Source organism: Microcebus murinus, chromosome 19 (genome assembly GCF_040939455.1).
Source record: "Microcebus murinus isolate Inina chromosome 19, M.murinus_Inina_mat1.0, whole genome shotgun sequence".
In the NCBI taxonomy this organism is placed as follows: domain Eukaryota; kingdom Metazoa; phylum Chordata; class Mammalia; order Primates; family Cheirogaleidae; genus Microcebus; species Microcebus murinus.
In genome coordinates this window covers 30,484,656-30,503,166 of record NC_134122.1, presented here as the reverse complement: position 1 = coordinate 30,503,166, position 18,511 = coordinate 30,484,656, and the positions used below count along the sequence as shown (strand labels likewise).

The window sequence follows — 18,511 nt, the reverse complement described above, 5'->3', positions numbered from 1 at the left end:
TTCTTTTGGCCTAGGGAAGCCAAGAAAAATGTGCCGAAATACCAGGGAACCAAGAAAGTTTGGAAACCTCTGTCTTAGAAGATCTGCCCGGATAGACGCACTACAAAGCCACTATTTCTTTTAAATCTTCGGGCTTCATGTTATTGATTCATGCACATTTACATTCCACGTGTCATTGGTTGATTCCCTTCATTCATTCCCTGAGTAGTCTTCAGAAGAGATGGTGGGACTGAGGCCTGGAGAATGAGTAGGAAGTGTTTAGAGAAGAGCATTTCAGACTCCAGTCAGGACCAGAGCAGGACTGCAGAGATGCAAGCTGGGGAGTAGGGAGGCTGGAGAGATGAGTAGTATTGATGTGTGAAGTGACTTAACCTGGGGGTGGGGGGGTGACACTTATTCATGGCTTCAACCCCCAGGCAGCCTGGTTGTATCCTTGGATTTCTCCAGGCTTGACTTCCACTTGCGAGCCTGTTGGTCCTCCGTTTCCTACCACATGCCAGACACAGAGATGCCTAAGATACTGTTCTTCCCTTAAGGAGCTCACACAGCAGGGAAGGCAGACATGGGTCCAGCAAAGTCTTCCTAAGTAGAAGGCAGTGAACACTGCTGGGAAGCTGGGGCCCTTTCTCTCTTTGCCACTCATGTGAGCTGCTTACCCCCTCGGAGTGTGGTCAGTAGATCAAAGCCTTGGACAAAGTGATAGCCAATTCCTTCCTACCTTTCTCTGCAGCTCTTATCTGTCCGTAGTTATTCAGTGCTTCAGAGTCACAGCTGTGGGGAGCATTCTCTGTTCTGTGGAGCCTCCAGGCTGAGAGCTGGCTGTGCCCCGGGGCCCAAGCCCTAGCCCTGCTGCCACAGGGAGCCAGTCACATCTGCAGTAGGCAGCACCTGTTCCTCCCCTTGGTGTTGCTTGTTTCCTCAGTGGCACAAGAATTTGTGGCCCTGAGTCTGAACTCAGGAGAGGCTAGAGATGCTACAAGGAGCCATGAGAGCAGGTGCTAGCAACAGAACAAGAGAAAAGAGGAAAGAACATAGTCAGCCTCACAGACTGTGTGTCATGACAGGTCTGGAGTGTCCCATGCCATGCACTGCTAACTTGAGAATCCCAGACTCGTAAGGATTCTTGCCTATTCATGTTCATTTATTCAACTCATTGTATGCCAAGATACGAGCAAAGCAAAGTCCCTGCCCTTGTGGCGCTGACCTTCTGGTCAGGGAAATAGCCAGTGGGGGGGAGGGCGGGGAATGTGTAATATGATGTCAGGTGGGGCTAAGCACTGAGGGCCAAGGGAGGGGAGAGTGGCCAGGGGACTGTTTTAGATCCTGTGGTCAGGTCAGGCGAAGTCTCTCTGAGGTGGTGACACCTGAGCAGAGACCTGACAAAGTGAGGGGGTGAATGCTGCAAATAACTAGACAGCATGTCAGCATGTGCAAAGGCCCTGGGGCAGAAGGAGGCCAGTGTGACCTGTGAGGCATGAGGAAGGGGGCGAGTAGTAAGCAGTGTGGGTGGTGGGAGTGGTGTCCATGGGCCAGATCATAAAGGGTTAATAGGCCTCGTAAAGACTTGAGGTTTTGTATTCAATGTGATGTGGAACCGCCTGAGGGTTTTGGTCAGGGAGGGGACACGATCTGACTTACTTTCTAGAGGACCCCTCTGGCTTCCATGTGGAAAGTGGCCCATCTATTGGGAGTCTCTTGTGGTGGTCACGTGAGTGCAGACGCGCCACTGACCCTGCTCCCCAGCTTGGTCGGTTTCGAAGCTGCCAGCAGGGCACAAGCTTGCTCTCCTGCACTGTGCAGTCAGCGTGAGTGTGTGTCAGGAGACGGGGCCTTAGCTTCCTGGGCCGTAGTCTCCTCTTCTGGAAATTGAGGGGACTGGGTCACCTGGTGAGTTAGAAGGGAGGAGGACAGCGGGATAGGGAGCTCACGTTTATTGACTGCTGCTTCGTGTGCGAGACTAGCCGGGGGCTTTCCTGTGTCACCTCATCACTCCCGAGCAGAATGCCCAGCTGGCTCCCGACGGATGCTGAGTGTCTGTCACCTCATGATTCTGTGGAGCAGGTCCTTCCAGAGCCCGTGACAGCAGGTCCTAAATTCCTCTCTGTCTGGTTGTGTAAAAGCGTGACAGATGGTTCGTGGGCTTAACAGAGATCCTGATGGGTTGGATAGACCAGCATTGAATAAATATGAAACAAGTTTGTAAGCTAAAACTTGAATAGAAACAGTATCTCTGGGGACAGTAGAACTCAATTTGTCCTTGAATGTCATATCAAAAAGGATATGTTGAGATTAGCTCAAGCCGTCGAATAGCATCTCAAGACAGTGAGAAAGCAAAGAACTAAGCTTGCAGGTTTGTGCTGATGGCCCATTCCCGGGAGGTTGTAGAATGGTTGTAGAATGGGGCCCAGAGCCCTGGGATGCTCGAGCTGCCCAGACCAGCCTTGTGGTTTCCTGGAGGTGGTGGCAGCCACCAGAAGTCACATGCAATGCAGTGTCCCATTGCCTAATTGCTGAGGTGTGACTAAGGCATTTCCGATTGAGTGTGGGCACTCTGGCTATGGTGAAAGCAACCCACCTGGTCACAGCCATGATTGCAAAATGCAATGACGCGGCTCCCAGGGCTGAGCCAGCCTCACTGGTAAGCGGCAGACATGACTGCTCAGTCTCACATGCTCTCGCTCTGGCCTCTGTTGACTCATGTCAGATCTACCTACCTGCTGGGTTTCAGTGGTAGAGATACCAGTTGAGCATATTTCAGGGGAACCAGGTTGGTGAGTTGGGGGGCTCCAAGACTACTTCTGGTTCAACCATTCGCCAGGACTCACAGAACTCAGCACAGCTTTTTATTTATGATTATGGTTTATTACAGCAACAGGATGCAGACTACAATCAGCAAAGGAAAAGGTCACACAGAGTAGAGTCCAGGCACAAGTGTCCAGTTGTCCTCTCTCAGTGGAGGAACACAGACTGCACTTAATTCTCCCAGCAAGGATGTGTGACAACGTGTATGAAGTCTTTCCACCCGGGGACACTCACCCAAGCCCTGGTGTCCAGGGTTTTTATAGGTGGTCAGTCATGTAGGCACAGAGCACCCGGGTATCTAGCTCACCTACTCAGTGTCCAGTACCCTAGGACATCACACTGACAGTGTCATTCAAAGCCCCAGGAATAGGGAATCAGATGCTCACCGTAAATCTCACTGTTAGTGGGAACTAGCTGTATGGCCCTCAGGCTCAAGTGTATAGAATGCTCTTACCAGGCAAGATGTTCAAGGCTCAGAGGTTATTTCCCAGCAGCCATTCAAAGGCCAGTCCTGAAGACCTTTGGAATATGCTGGGTTTGGGGCGACCCAGGCATAGTAGTTGGGGAAAGTGTTTGCTGTCAAGTGGCCTCTCTGTCACGTGGAACCTACCCCTGGCTATGTCCTTGTGGAGTTGAAGGAAGCCCCATGGCACCGAGAGCCAGTGGCTTCCATTTTTTCTGTTTGAAGGGGACCCAGTCCCAGCTCCAGCCTTAGCCCACACCCAAGGTATGCCCTGGTGGGTGCTGACACCCCTGGGGGCCGTTTCTGTGTAGTTCCGGCCCAGGGCTGCAGCGTAGGGGTGGAAGCCTTGCAGAGCAAGCTGTGGCTCGTCTGCTGCCACCCCTGGGGCACAAGGCCCAGGCTGCTCAGATGGGGACCCCAGGTGGCCTAGGGTGCACCCTGCTCCTCCCTGCTCATGTCTGCCATTTCTCTCTCCTGACAGTTTCAGGATCGACAAGGGAACTCCCACATGGACGCCATGCCCGAGGTGACGGCTGTAGATGTGTCTCTCTTCAGCGTGACAGACATAGTTCTGTTCTCACTCATCGTGGGTCTCCTAAGCTACTGGTTCCTCTTTAGAAAGAAAAACGAAGACGTCCCCGAGTTCAGCAAAATTCAGACAGTGTAAGTGGCACTACCCAGCACCCTCTCTGCCACTCCTTTCCCACATCCCTGAGCGCCTCTCTCACCATGCCAAGCACGTCCTGCACGTGGGCCTCAGGCTGAGAGAGAAGTGAGCCTCCTTGTAGCATTTTGGGTCGAGTCTTGGGTTTTGCTTTCTTGGTAGACTGAGCTTCAAATCTGCCTTAATGATCCCTTATGTTTACATAGCACTTTAGAGTTTATAAGGACCTTTTATATCTGCTGCTCATTTGAACTAAATAGGAACCATTCAGAGTAGAAGACACCATTGTACAGACAGAGAACTTGAGGTTCAAGGGTAGTAATCAGGCCACCCAAGGTCATCAGCCAGTGAAGGCGGTGCTAGAGCTGGAACCGTTTTTGTTTTACTCCAGGCCCAGTGACCCTTCCATTTTGTAAGCAGATGGCAGCCTTTTGCATAGACTGTAATGGTGAGATGGTCACTCCTTTCTAGTCCTTTCCATTACTGACAAGGAGAGAGTCGAGTGTGTGTTGCTAGTATGTTTTTAATACCTAATAGTTGCTCATTTGTCTTTTAAATGAAGGAGCCATCTTAAGCTTAGAGCCTTGGGGAGGGACCATATCAAGTTTGACTTTACTAACATTGTTTTGTTTTGATTTGATTTTTTAACCTTCCATAAAGCTTCCTTTTAAGAATGAGTAGAAAAGATGGATTAGTTCAAAGACAAATATTAAGGAAATAATGTCAATAGTACAGATGGTATGTAGACAGGAAAAAATGATGGTGAAGGTGTGACTAAGAAGACTATTCCCCTATCTCCCCAGTTGATTTCTGAAAGCCACATGTGAAAATCCTTCTCCAGACTTTCGGGTCTTGCAGCCAGAATCATTTATTGTCAGCCGTGTTTGACCCTAATCTCAGGCTCCAGAGGCCAGCAGCCAGGTTTGAGTGGGGACGTACCAGGCCACAGCCCAGCCATGGGTGACCCCCTAGATTCATCAAGGGACAGGTCTCAAGCCAGAACTCCCCAGGCTGGAGGTGCAGGCTCACATCACATCCTAATTCTCTCTTCTAATTTGGGTAACAGCTTTCTCTCCTAGAAGAGTTAGTCCTCAAACATTAAAGTAGATATTCACAAAACACCGTTCTTGTATCACGGACAGGGCATTTTAAAAAACAGGGTTCAAGGCCAGGCACAGTGACTCACACCTATAATCTTAGTACTCTGGGAGGCTGAGGTGGGAGGATGGCTTGAGGCCAGGAGACCAAGACCAGCCTGAGGAAGAGTGAGTCCCTGTTGCTACGAAAAATAGAAAAATTAGACAGACATGGTGGCATATTCCTGTAGTCCCAGCTACTTGAGAGGCTGAGGCAGGAGAATCACTTGAGCCCAGGAGTTGGAGGTTGCAGTGAGCTATGATGACGCCACTGCACTCTAGCCTGGGTGACAGAGCCAGACCCTGTCTCAAAACAACAACAACAAAAAAGAACTGTGTTCAATCTTATTGTCATCATTAATTCACAGAGCAAATATTAATATTTACTGAGGGCTTACTACAGTGTCCCAGACTCTGTTCTAAGGTTTGTGGCCACAGCTGTGAGTAAAACAGATGAATGCTGTCTTCATCAATCTTACACTGTAGCACTGGGCAGACCCTGGGCACGACCCTTAGACTCACTCTGGCTCCGTTTCCTCATCTGCTAAGTGGAGGCAACAACCCTGATCTCACGGGGCCGTTGTGTTAAATGAGGAAATGTTCATAAACTCTCCCAGCATGGTTCCTGGCACAGAGCAGCTGCTCGGTGTTTGTGTCAGGTTGTGTTCTGTGCCAGGCACCGTGCTAGGCATTAGAAGGACCACAGAGGTGCTTTGCATTAAAGAAACTGGGAAATGAGGGTGTTGAAGGGTACTTTTTAGCAGTAGTTTATGAATTGCTTTAACGTACATTGTCTCATCGGGGCCTCCTTGCAGCAGCGCCACATGTGAAGCGTCATGGGCCCCTCGATGCGCACAGGGCCTGGTGGCTGTGGAGTTGTAGGGCAGGGCTGGTGGACTCAGGCTTCCAGACTCCAAGAAAGAAGGGATTCCTTTTGGTGGCAGGATCGGACTGTGTCCTGAGGGAGGGGTGTTGAGCAGGTCCTTGAGCGTGGAGCCCCCCTCCAGGCTGAGAGGACCGAGCAGAGGGCCTATGTGGGCCATGCACATCAGCTGGAACCAGACTGTTCCGCCAGGGCTGGTACAGTTTGCATTCCGTGTGTGGGAAAGTATTTTTGGTAAAAAGGTGTAGTATTCAAGATAAAGGGACCAGTGTCTGGGTCCCAGCTTCCAAACTGGCCCTCATTCCATCATCTGTAAAACAGAAGGACCACCCCTGCCCTGAGCAGGGACATGGGTGGACTGTCCGGGTGTGGAGCTGCCTCCAGAGGTGGTATTTCCATCATTCCTCATTCATTCACTCACCTCTCTGGTGAGGTGAGTGATGAATCTGAAATAAAACTTCCAGGCCGTGGGAGCTGCAAAAGTCCTGAAGCACTTGTGTTTCGTTGATTCTATTCGTTTCTCTTTGCTAGGATGCTAAAACTGTATCTCCCTCCTCATAATCCTAACATTCTAACCTTATGTGTGTGGTGTCTGTATGTTACACATTCCTGTCTCATCCTTCCATGTGTCATGCTGCGTACCTGCTGTGGTCAGGGTTCCTACCCGTGCACCATGCAGAGGAAACATGTACAGTACAGTGATTAAGTTCTGGACCCCAAAGTTGGGTGACTAAGATTTGAATCTTGACTCTGCTGTGTTAGCCATGTGACAATGACCAAGTTACTCAGTCTTTCTAAGTTAGTGTCCTCAGCTGTGAGCTGGGGTTAAGAATACTGCTTACCTCACAAGGTTATGAAAATTAAGTGAGTCCATTGTAGAGCATTGTGTCTAGTTCCTGGTGTGTGCTAAGCCCTCAGATGTTATATATTATTATTTTTTTATCTTAAATATTAATATCATTTCCAATCTCACAAGTGCCCTTCAACAAAGGCATTAATAGCCCATTTTGTAGATGAGGAAACTGAGGCATTAGTAATGGGGAGTTTGCCCAAGGCCACCTAATTTCTAAGCAGCAGAGCTAGCCTTTGAACTAGGTCTACAAACCCCAACACCCAAATTTTCTCTGTTTTACCATGCTGCCTTCAGCCTCTTAAGATAGTGTTCATGTCCCTATAGCTTGGGTATCACTTATCCGAAATGCTTGGGACCAGAAGTGTTTCAGATTATGGATTTTTTTGGATTTTGGAATATTTGCATTATACTTAACTGGTTGAGCATCCCTAATGCAAAAATCCTAAATCCAAAATGCTCTTTGAGCATCATATTGGTGCTCAAAAAGTGTCAGATTTTGGAACATTTCAGCATTTGGATTTTGGGATTAGGGATGCTCAGCTTGTATTTCAGAGAAAACTGAGGCTTAGAGAGATCACTTGGCTGATACAACTGTTCTCAAGCCTGGACCTCCCACTATAAATCCCACCTTGGTGTCCCTGGCTGCTTGTTTCCAGTGAGCACAGGTGGTCTGTGCCTCAGTGCGGGCTGTGGAGAGTGACAGGGCTTAGTGTGGGGAACGTACGTGACCCAGGGCTTGGTCAGGAATTCTCATCATGATTCTGGCAGCTTCTAGAATTGGTATTTTAAAGTCTTTTAAGATCTTAGCCACCTGGAAGGCTGTGTGCTAATGAGCAGGAAACCTTTGGATGTGGATAATTAAACAAACAAACAAACCAGTGGGCCAACTGTAGTCTGGCAGCAGGTACTTTGAATAGCAGAGAGGCGTAGGAAACATCTCTGCAGTCTACCCCCAAGCCCAGCCTCGGACTTCTAGGCTCAGGGGATCCAAGAGAAGCCCCTGGGTGCTCAGGTGACTCTCCCTGTTATGCTGGCCTCTGTGGCCCTCACTCCCAGTCTTGATGCTTGGGGAAGACTATAAAGAGATGGTGACATTTGAGTTGTGTCTTGAGGGTGGAGCAGGGTTTTGACAGGCTGAAGTGGTGTTCCTGTGGCACAATGGGAGAAGACCACGAGACTGGGGGTGCTGTTTGGTGGGTGTTGTCTAGGATGGGATGGGGGCAGGGGAACGTGGAAAATGCAGTTAGAGCAGCAGGTGGAAGCCTGACTCAAGGGCCACATGGATGGTATTCTGTGGACCCTGATTTCACAGTGGTGCCACAAAGGCTGCATGGAGGATGAAGGGAGGCTGGGAGGCCGGGAGACAGGTTGGGGGGCTGTTCTGGGAAGTGGTGTAGCAAGAGATGGTGAGGCCTGAAAAGAGGGTTCAAGGAGAAGTGCATCGAAGGTTCAGCTGATGGGCCCGGGTCCAGGTGGGTGTGAGAAGCAGGCTGGAGAGTTGCGGGGCTGCCTGGAGTGGGCAGAAGGTGAGGCCGCAGGGGTGGGTTTGGGAAGAGAGTCTAAGACGTAGGGTTTGGGGATTCCTTTCAGGCACTGGAAAGAGAGTAACTAGATAGGGCCAGGGTGTTGAGCGAAACACAAATTTAAGAAATTTTGACACCTTTGAAAGCAGTGGGGTATGAGGACACAACTAGAGATAAAGAGATCGCGGCTGTTAGAAGGGAAACAGTGAAATCAAACAATTTTGGGGAACCGAGAGGGCCGTGGTTAGCAGGGTTGAGCTTTTCACTGCTCCTTTCCCTGGTCTCAGGTCCTGAGGGCCAAATGGGAGAGGTGAAGGAACAAGAGACCAGGGAGGGCAGAGACAAGAAGCTCAGCTCTTGGAGGGTCTCGTTAGTATTCATTTGTAAACTTTTTACTGGAGTTCATGACATGCATACATAAAGCACACAGATCACCCCTCATGTAAAGCTTGATTCCTTGTCAGAAAGTGAACATGCTCATGTAATCAGCACCTACTGGGCATAATGGCTCACACCTGTAATCCCAGTACTTTGGGAGGACAAGGTGGGAGGATCGTTTGAGCCCAGGAGTTCAAGACCAGCCTGAGCAACATAGCAAGATCCCATCCCCACAAAAAATAGAAAAATTAGCTGGGTGTGGTGGTGTGTTTCTATAGTCCCAGCTACTCGGGAGGCTGAGGCAGGAGGATCGCTTAAGCCCAGGAGTTTGAGGTTGCAGTGAGCTATGATGATGCCACTGCACTCCTGCCCAGACAACAGAGCAAGATACTGTCTCAGAAAAAAAAGAAAGAAAGAAACAGCTCCTTACCAGCCTCTAAAAAGCCCCCTCCCCACTCCAGCCATACTACCCATTCAAGGGTCTCTGCTCTGTGACTGCTTCTAACAGGTGAGTTTAGTTTGGGTTGTAAAATGTGTATACCTTGGCTTCTTTCTCAGTACCACGCAGGAGACTGACCATGTATGTGTTTGTAGTCTTTCATCTCGGTGCTTTGTGTGAATCAGGGGTCCTCAAACTTTTTAAACGGGGGGCCAGTTCACTGTCCCTCAGACCGTTGGAGGGCCGTTGGAGAGTGCAGCGCACATTCCACACATGCACACTGTGGGCACAGGAGGAGTTGGCTGCTAAGCAGGACAGGCAGCGGCAGCAAAAACACCTAGCAGGCCGGATAAATGTCCTTGGTGGCCCGCAGCCGTAGTTTGAGGACCCCTGGTGTGAATAAACCATCTTTCATTCATCCTAATGAATATGGACATTAAGATTGTGTCCAGTCTGCGGCTATTACAAAAAGTCCTGCAGAGGACATTCTAGTATATATATTTTGGTTCTCTTGTGCACATATTTCTGTTGGGTGTGTCATTATAGTGGAACTGGTGGGTCCTAGAGACCTTTTATGTTTTCCAGTGTGCTTTTCCCAACTTAAAGGTCCACACCAGTGTGTGGCATTTCAGTTGCTTCACATCCCAACTGACACTCACTTTTGTCAACTATCTCTTCAGCCATTCTAGCAGACCTCTGGTGGTATCTTGTTTAATTTGCATTTCTCTGATGACTGATGAAGTTGCCCACCTTTTCAAAAGGTTTTTGGTCATTTCAATACCTTCTTTTGTGAAGGTCCTGTTCAGGACTTTGGCCCGCTTCTTTCTGTCGGGTTCTGGCCTCCGTGTTGGTTTGTGTACACTTTAAGAAAACTTTAGCTGTCTCAACATCATGAAGATGTTCTTTTATGTTTTCTTTCTTTTGGAGGCTTCATTGTTTTATCTTTTATATTATACTTACGTGCAAATTGATTTTGGTGTATTGTGTGACATGGTTCAGAATTCAGGTTTTTTTTCCTTACGTGTGCACCATTTATTGAAAACAGTCATCTCTTTCCTATTGTACTTCAGTGGGAAGTGCAGTGTTGGTATAAATCAGGTGACAGCGTACGTCGGGTTGGTTTCTGGACTCGCTGTTTTGTTCTGTTGATCTATATTCTGTTCTTTCTCCAATAACCACACTGTCCTGTTTTCTGTGATTTTAAGTAACTCTTTGATATCTAAATTCTCCAGCTTTGTTCTTTTAAGATCCTCTCAGCTTTTTTTTTTTTTTTTTGGTCCTTGACATTTCTATTTTAATTTTAGAATCAGCTTATCAATGTCCACCAAAACAATTCTTTTTCAAAACCTCCTGAGGTTTTAGTTGGAAGGGGATTGAATCTATAAATGAATTTGCAGAGAGTTGACATCCTATAATATTGAGCCTTCTTTTCCATGAACGTGGTTTTACCCTCCCAGGAAGAGGTCTTTTGAGCTGTTTGTGACAATGTTTAAGGATTTGTTAAGACATCCTTTACCAGCAGTTACAAGTAGCAAGTTCTCTTTAATAATAATAAGAGTAGTGGTAGTAATAATATTAATAAATGGCTCTTCATATCCACTCCCACTCATTCCGCTTGTACCTCTGGACAGAGCGTTCCACACCAGGGCGGCCCCTCCCCTAAGGAAGCCCAGGGGAAGGCTGGTTCCCACAGGGCCTCTCTGCCCTGGCAGCACTTTGCTCGCACGTGTGATACCACCCTACATTGAGCACCCTCTTGATGGATGGGAATTTGTTTATATTCCTGCCTCCCATGGTGCAGAGGTAGCATCCCATTCTTACTTGGGCCCCTAGCTTAGCGCAGGGCTGCCTTTCGAATCAAATGCTATTAAATTAATAAATGCCAAATCTCTGTATGTGGCTGCCTTTAGGACAAACTGTGGCCCACCAGCTGGGTTTGGCTTACACAGTATTTTTAAAAATATTTTAATTAGAACATTAAGTCTGGCAACTTTGTATAATAACCCAGACTTACAGCTTCTTAAAAAAAAAAAAAAAATCAGAGGTTCTGGCCACACTGGGCCCATAGCAATGCCCACCAGCAGTGGCAGCTGAGCACCGGCCCCCATGCTGGATGGCGCCCTCTCCTCACCCCGCCTTCTGAGCCAGCTCAGGCTGCTGTGCTCCTGTCTGTGGCCCTAGCCCTGCCCTCTGCGTCTCTGCCACCCTCCTGGCGCCTGAGGGTACTTTAAAGAAAAACAAAAGTTTTCTGTCTGGGAGGCCAAGGCGGGCGGATTGCTCGAGGTCAGGAGTTCGAAACCAGCCCGAGCAAGAGTGAGACCCCGTCTCTATTATAAATAGAAAGAAATTAATTGGCCAACTAATAATATATATAGAAAAAATTGGTCGGGCATGGTGGCACATGCTTGTAGTCCCAGCTACTTGGGAGGCTGAGATAGGAGGATTGCTTGAGCCCAGGAGCTTGAGGTTGCTGTGAGCGAGGCTGACACCACAGCACTCACTCTAGCCTGGCCAACAAAGCGAGACTCTGTCTCAAAAAAAAAAAAAAAAAGTTTTTATTATGGAACATTGCAAACAAACACTCAAGTATAGAGAGCAGGAGAGTGGGCCATGGGCACCCCTTCTGCAGTTTTCAGTTACTTACTCCTGGCCAATCTTGTTTCTTTCCACTTTCCCCGTCCCCACCGCATCTGGATTATTTTAAAGCAGTCTCTGGAAATTGTATTTCATCTGGAAATAGCTCAGTCCTCTAAAGTTCAAGGACCCCCCTTTTTAAATATAACACAATGTCCATCCTCACAGCCCTGAAACTCAACAGTAATTTGACATTGTCAGACACCCAGGTATTTGTTCATAGCTCGCTGGCTGATGGATCAATGTTTTGTTTTTTTTTTTTAAAAATTCAGGATCTAAATAAGACCCATATACTGCAGTTGATTAGTAAATCCTATAAATTTATTTCTATCGCTCTCTTTTGGGGGTTAGATTTATTAAGGTATGATTTGCATATAGCAAAATTGCTCCTTTTTAAGTATAAAGGTTGATGGGTCTTGACAGATCTATGTGGTTCTATAATCAAATATCACAATCAAGATCTATAATAGCATATCACCCCAAAAAGTTCCCCCCTTGTCATTTGCAGTCAGTCTCCTTCCCTCGACCGTCATCCTCTGGCAACCGCTGATGTCATTTCTGTCCCTGTGGTTTAGCCTTTTCCAGAATGTCACGTAGATGGAATTATATTGCTGCAGCCTTCTGTGCCAGCTGCTTTTTCTTAACATGTCAAGTCCCTTCCATTTCCAGGCTTCCCTTCCATCCTGTTTCCTCCTTGCAATGTTTGTGTGGAAGAAATCACATCATTTGTTTCTCAGGGTTTCCCACACTCTGGATTTTGCCCATTGTATCCCACTGGGGGTTGCTTTTGAAAGCCACAAAAGATCTCATTTTCCTAAATGGCCTTCATTTAGGGATTTGCTCTTGACGGAAGGCCCAGGAGAGCCAGACGTCAAGGCTGCTGGCTTCACGTAGGTCTGTTTTTATCTCCTGAGTGCCGACAGATGGAAAGTGCGCCAGAGGTCTTGCCACGTTCAGTTCAGGGTCACTGTTTCTATAGAGGGATCCTTGCCTCCGCTGAACATGAGAAGAGAAACACTGGAGTTGCACAAAGGAAAAGCACCTAGGAGAAGGCCTCTGTGCCCATGAGAGCGGAAGGTGCCTGGAGCCACCCACCGGTGTGGGGAATGGCCAGAAATGGGCCCAGGACATTTCTGCCGCCTCTGCAAGCACAGGTCTGGGATTTCTGCTGCCACTTGACTACTGAGGGGACCTCACCTGCCTTTCCTGGTCCCTGATGAGACTGGTGTGGTTTTTGCCATTCTGGCTAGTGCCTGAAGCTCCACATGTGGGCTGTCTGGGAACAGCAACGCAGAACTTGAATTGGCCACCGTCCTGGCTTCACTGGACACCATCAGGGTGTTCAGTGCTTCTGGTGGCTCCTTCCCCAGGTGTGTCAGACATGAGGGGCACAGAGGATAGACCAGTGTCCTCAGGGGCTCATGTGTAGTTGGGGGAGATAGGGACAGTATAGAGTGACAAGTGTTTTAACAACCGAAGGTAGTGGAAATGCAGGGGGACACCCCCCCACTGGGGGCACATCAGAGACAAGGGGCCCCCCTGATGAGTCTGGGAGACTGAGTAGGAGGCCAAGGCTATGTGTGCAGAAGCTCAGAGGTGAGGACACGTGGGGCCTGGTCTGGGAAAGGCATGGCTTTGTAGAGCCCAGGTGTAGGTCACCAAGAAAGCTGGGTCACAAAGGGAATCTGTTGTCCTGGGGGGAAGTTGGGGTCCCAGGGGTAGTCTGGGGTCCCGGGAGGAGCTGTAGTATGCTGGAGCCTTGAGTGCCCTAGGTATCAAGGCCCCAGCAACGCTGGGAAGGGTTGTGAGGTGAGCTCTCTGAACGTGCCCAGGGTGCACGGGCACCTTGTGAGCTGTGCTTTGGCTGAACCAACACAGGGTGGGGTGGGGAGGTGCAGGAACCCTGGGCGCTGGGCTGCGTGCCTTTGGACTTTCACAGGCCCAGAGTTAAATTACCGCTTCACGCCCTTGCCTCACTACCCTTAGCTATCAATGGGGACAGAAATCCTTACCTACCTCCCAGGGTGGCGAGGATTACATTAAATAAAATATTAAGCTCCTTAAATACTAGCTGGCATACAGTAGGCACTCAATAAGTAGTGATTCCCCTTCTCTGTCTTAGACCTGTGGCCTCTCACCTGTTTTAACTTCACACCTGCCCAAGGTTGGCTATCTCAGGCCGCCCCAGTGGCTATGCGTGGCCACTGAAGCTGCTGGCTTTTATTTAAGCTGTAGCAAACTACTTTCTGTTTTCTCCTAAGGCAGGTCTTTCTAACCATCATCCCTGCACCACAAAGCTCTGAAGGTAGAGAAATCTGGGCCTGTTGGGTGGAGCCATTTGCAAAGCCGACTCCATCTCACCATGACCAGTCTGTCCCTGAGTTTGCTGTAACCATGTGTCCTGCCTCAGGAGTTCACATCCATTCTGTCACGTTGGTGCCTGTTGGCCTGGCCCTGGGGCACTTGGCTGCCAGACACCAGGCTCTGAAAGGGAGCTGGTCAAAAGCAACTGCCCCATGTGTTGCCAAAGGCAGGGGAAAGTCCCAGAAGAAATTAGTTCTGCTGTGCAGAAAATTAAACTTGAGTCACAGTTTTCAGAATTACCAGCCTTACCTGGGACCTGAATGGGATGAATCCCACTGGGCTCTCATCTCTATCCAAGTGGCTGTGCTGTTCCCTGCCCTCCCTTCATCCTCCCCACTTGGTGGACTGCAGCTGACTTCTAAGGCCTGAAGTGGAGAGACTCCTGCTCCCAATTTGGGAATAGAGAGGCCTAATTGGAACCTTCCTTGCTCCATTCTGGAACCACGTGGTCTGGGCTCCCTGCCTGGGCCAGCTGCTGCCTCTGCACAGCAGAGCCCTGGATTTTCCAATGGGCCGTTTATGCTTGGGAATCTCTGAAGGGACACACCTTAAGACAGGATACCTCCACAGCGACGGGAGCAGCCACCTTGCTGGGCATCCCCTGACTGCCTTGACAAGAGGGAAAACGTGTCTGTTCCACAGCACGCAGGACGCCCCCAGCTGACACAGACCCAGTGTCATCAGCTCTGTTTGCTCACAGTGCTTTTGTGTTGGGGAAGACGGGGACCAGATCTAATTTAATATGATCGCAAGGCACTCAGACAGTGGGCTCAGTGCGGCTTCCTTTATGGAGAGACAGCCCTGCCATAGCAACCTGCACAGTTGCCTTCTACAGTCTAGAAGAGCTTTATTCAGCAGACATGACTTCCTTTTTTTTTTTAAAATGGGAAAGAGGGAGGGCGTGGGGAGAAGGGCTCTGATATAAACAGTTTCCAAGGAGACCCGAGTTGGGTTGGAAGGGTTTTCTCCTTCCCCGGTCCATACAGGAGGAGGAGGGGTGCGTGCCCCCGACGCAGGGGATCATGGGAGGCCTCAGTCTTGAGTCCTGCCTCCTCCCGGCTGGAGCTGCCAGATGTTGCAGGGTTCTCAGGCTTGTGGGGACGGATGCAGGCAGGAGCTTGGGGAAACTCCAAGAGGACCTCGGGGTGTCCACGAGCACTTTGAGTCCACGGGCCCAGGCAGCTTCCCCACCAGCACTGGGGAGAGCATGGACGGACCTGAACTTTCTATCTGCTGGCCCCCTGCCGGCTTCCAGGAGTGAGCTGTACCCTTCTTTTTTCCTTAAGTCCTGGAACTGGGAGAGAGAAGCCATGGGGTGCACATACTCATCTCCGCAGGACGAGCCCACCCTGAGAAGGTCAGTTCCAGACTATGTCCCCAGTGGCAGACTGCCTCGGTGGCCGGGCTTCCAGACTAGAGTGTGGAGGAACTTCCTCCTGGGCAGGGACACCCTGGAGGCATGAAGACATGCTGTGTGGAGTTGACCAGCAGAGGCGGGCGTTCCTGGGGCTGTTTCAGTAAAGTGTCCAGCAGGGGTTGGGAGGTTGGCTGGGCCTGGGCACTGATGGCTCTTTTGGTCCCAGAACTTCAGGCTACATTTTCCTGCTTCTGAAGGACAGGATTTGGACTGGAAACTAGGAAGGCCCTGGTCACAACTCCTTTGCCTGGGAAGGGTTACGTTCCCTGTGTAAATCCAGGTCTGAAGCCCTTAGGTGAGGTGGAGCCAGTTCAGAGCAGCCTGAGCTATGCACCCCCTCGGGTGCAGCAGGTGAACTGGGCTTCTTCCAGCCCCGCCACCTGGCTTTGGGGTTCGGAGGGAGCCTCCTAACTGCTCCCCAGGCAGGACAGGTTTGACCAGCAGGAACACAAAGGAATTGCTCTGTATTGCACCAGTGACCTGGAGGCACAGGGTCTTGGGATCCCTCTTCCCCTGGACTGCTACCCACGCAGAATCTCTGGAAGCTGGCCCTGGAGCCGAGAGGAGGGGGTGGAGGATTCTTCCTGTCCCCTGGGGCTGAAGCTAATGATGACCAGTGCTGGGCCTCAGCAGGGCTCGCACGCCTCTTCCACCTTCCCATGTTCCACTCCCAGAGCCAGCCAGTCTGGAATTCCCCTTTGTTCAGCTGTGTCAGGAGGTCACACTGAGGCCCTCCTCCCCACATACCCTGCTGGGCTGCCAGAGCTGGAGCCGAGCTTCCCACCCACTGTGGGGTCCTCAGCCAGGGGCCCCCTGGCAGCCTGCTTCCTGTGGCTTTCTCTCTTGGGGGCCATTTTCTGTCTCTGAGGATAGAGCCCAGCTCTTCCAAGAGGCCTATCCTGGTTTCTTTAGCTCTAAGTGCCTGCTCCCTTTGAAGCCCCATGGCGTGAACCGTGCCATCCGTCTGTGTGGTCTTAGCACATGCCACATGGTGCCACAGACTGAGCCCATAGCTTCCTCCTTCCAGAGAACTCCCTTTTTCCCCTTTGGTGGTAGCCAAGCTCCAGGTGTCTTGTCATGCCAGGCACTGGAGAGGCTGCGGATGTCAGGGCGCAGGACTTTAAATAAAAGGAGTGTGAGGCCGCAAGAAGGGCAGGGCCAGTGTAGTCACATGCCTATGTGGTGGCAGCACCAGGATTTGAAGCCAAGTCTGCTCCCAACGTGCAGCTCCGCCCCTTCTGCTGTGGTTGTCCTTGGAGCCTGTCTTCCCAGCCAGAGGATTGGCCCTTTGAAGACAAAAGTTCCTTCCTTCTAGTCCCCTGCCCTCGGAGCCTGCTCCCCCCCACCCCGCCCCAGGCTGGTATGCATTGCCTGTAGGTGCAGGGAGAGCTGCTGGCACTCTCAGGGAGTTTGCCCTTGTCCCTTTCTTCCCTAAGTCTTCAGAACTACTTTGTTGGAGATGGAGTTTCTGTGAAAACATCTGTCCTTTTAAGAGACAGGAGTTGGCTTTTCAGCTGCTGCTGGACTCTCTCAAAGGTGGGTAGGGAGTGTGAAGTGCCTCCGATGGCCTCAGTCCACCTGTGCCAGCCTCATGCTGGACAGAGGTCTCAAGACTGACCTCCCAAAAGGAGAGAGAGCATCCTGTGCCGAGTGCATGGACAACTCCCCCAAAGCTGTTAAAGGCCTCAAATTATTTACTTCTTTTAGAGACAGGGTCTCACTATATTGCCTCGGCTGGTCTCAAACTCCTGGGCTCAAGTGATCCTCCTGCCTCAGCCTCCCAAAGTGCTGGGATTATAGGCGTGAGCCACCATGCCCAGCCTCAGGCCTCAAATTCAACAGTCAGAATATACAGAGTAAAGTGCCTTGACAGGTATATGTCACTGAAGACAGTGACAAATAACCTTGATGTTGAGGGTCAGGGAATAGAAAAGGATAAGTAGGAGTTTACAGGAAGGCGTTAGAAGAAGGACATCCTGGGCCCAGGCAGCAGCATGTGCAAATGCCCTGGGAGCCACATGGAAGGGCTGAGTAGGTTAGTGGGGCCCAGAGAGTCTGGAAGGTGGAGAGTCAGGGGATGGGGACGGGCCACCATGGGAGAGGTGTTCAGATTTGGTGGCCACCTTTCTTTTATCTAGAATATCTTCTCTGATATGAATCTATACTCAGGGCTTAGCTTTTCTAATAATCGTTATTGTTGGAGCCTTCAAAATCAAGCAGTCTGTCTTCATGCACATTTTTAAAATAAAAAGTAATTTTTCTTATTACAAAAGCATTACATGTGCATTGTAGGGGGAAAATGGGTAGGAGAATTGGGTATAGAAATTAGACAAAATAATTCACAAAAGACTCATAACCCCTCAACCTAGGAGAGGACAACTCTTAGCATCTTAGTGTGTAGCCTCTAGACTTTTTTTCCTTTTGAGCAAAATGGGATCACATCATCCATACTATTTTCTAACTGGCTTTTTCCACCTAGCATACTAAAAATATCCTTCCATGGCAGGAGACAGTGACCAGCCATCACCTGTTTAATAAGCGAATGATGTTGTATTATGGGGCTGTACCTTAATCTGTGTGGCCTCTCCCCTAATTTTGGACATTTTTTTTTTTTTTTTTTTTTTTTTGAGACAGAGTCTCACTTTTGTTGCCCAGGCTAGAGTGAGTGCCATGGCGTCAGCCTAGCTCACAGCAACCTCAAACTCCTGGGCTCAAGCGATCCTCCTGCCTCAGCCTCCCAAGTAGCTGGGACTACAGGCACGCACCACCATGCCCGGCTAATTTTTTTGTATATATACTTTAGTTGGTCAATTAATTTATTTCTATTTTTAGTAGAGACGGGGTCTCGCTCAGGCTGGTTTCGAACTCCCGACCTCGAGCAATCCGCCCGCCTCAGCCTCCCAGAGTGCTAGGATTACAGGGGTGAGCCACCACGCCCGGCCTAATTTTGGACAT

At 49.8% G+C, this 18,511-nt stretch overlaps 1 protein-coding gene across 1 annotated transcript in view; it reads left to right on the top strand.

Annotated features, from left to right (window-relative positions):
* The window catches only part of POR (cytochrome p450 oxidoreductase), a 53,563-nt gene that overhangs the window by 22,336 nt on the left and 12,716 nt on the right, over window positions 1-18,511 (top strand). Inside the window, exon 2 of the mRNA XM_012759063.3 lies at window positions 3,747-3,928. Coding sequence (XP_012614517.1) covers window positions 3,774-3,928 — 155 coding nt within the window. The 5' untranslated portion in view covers window positions 3,747-3,773. The remainder of the gene's footprint in view (window positions 1-3,746; window positions 3,929-18,511) is intronic.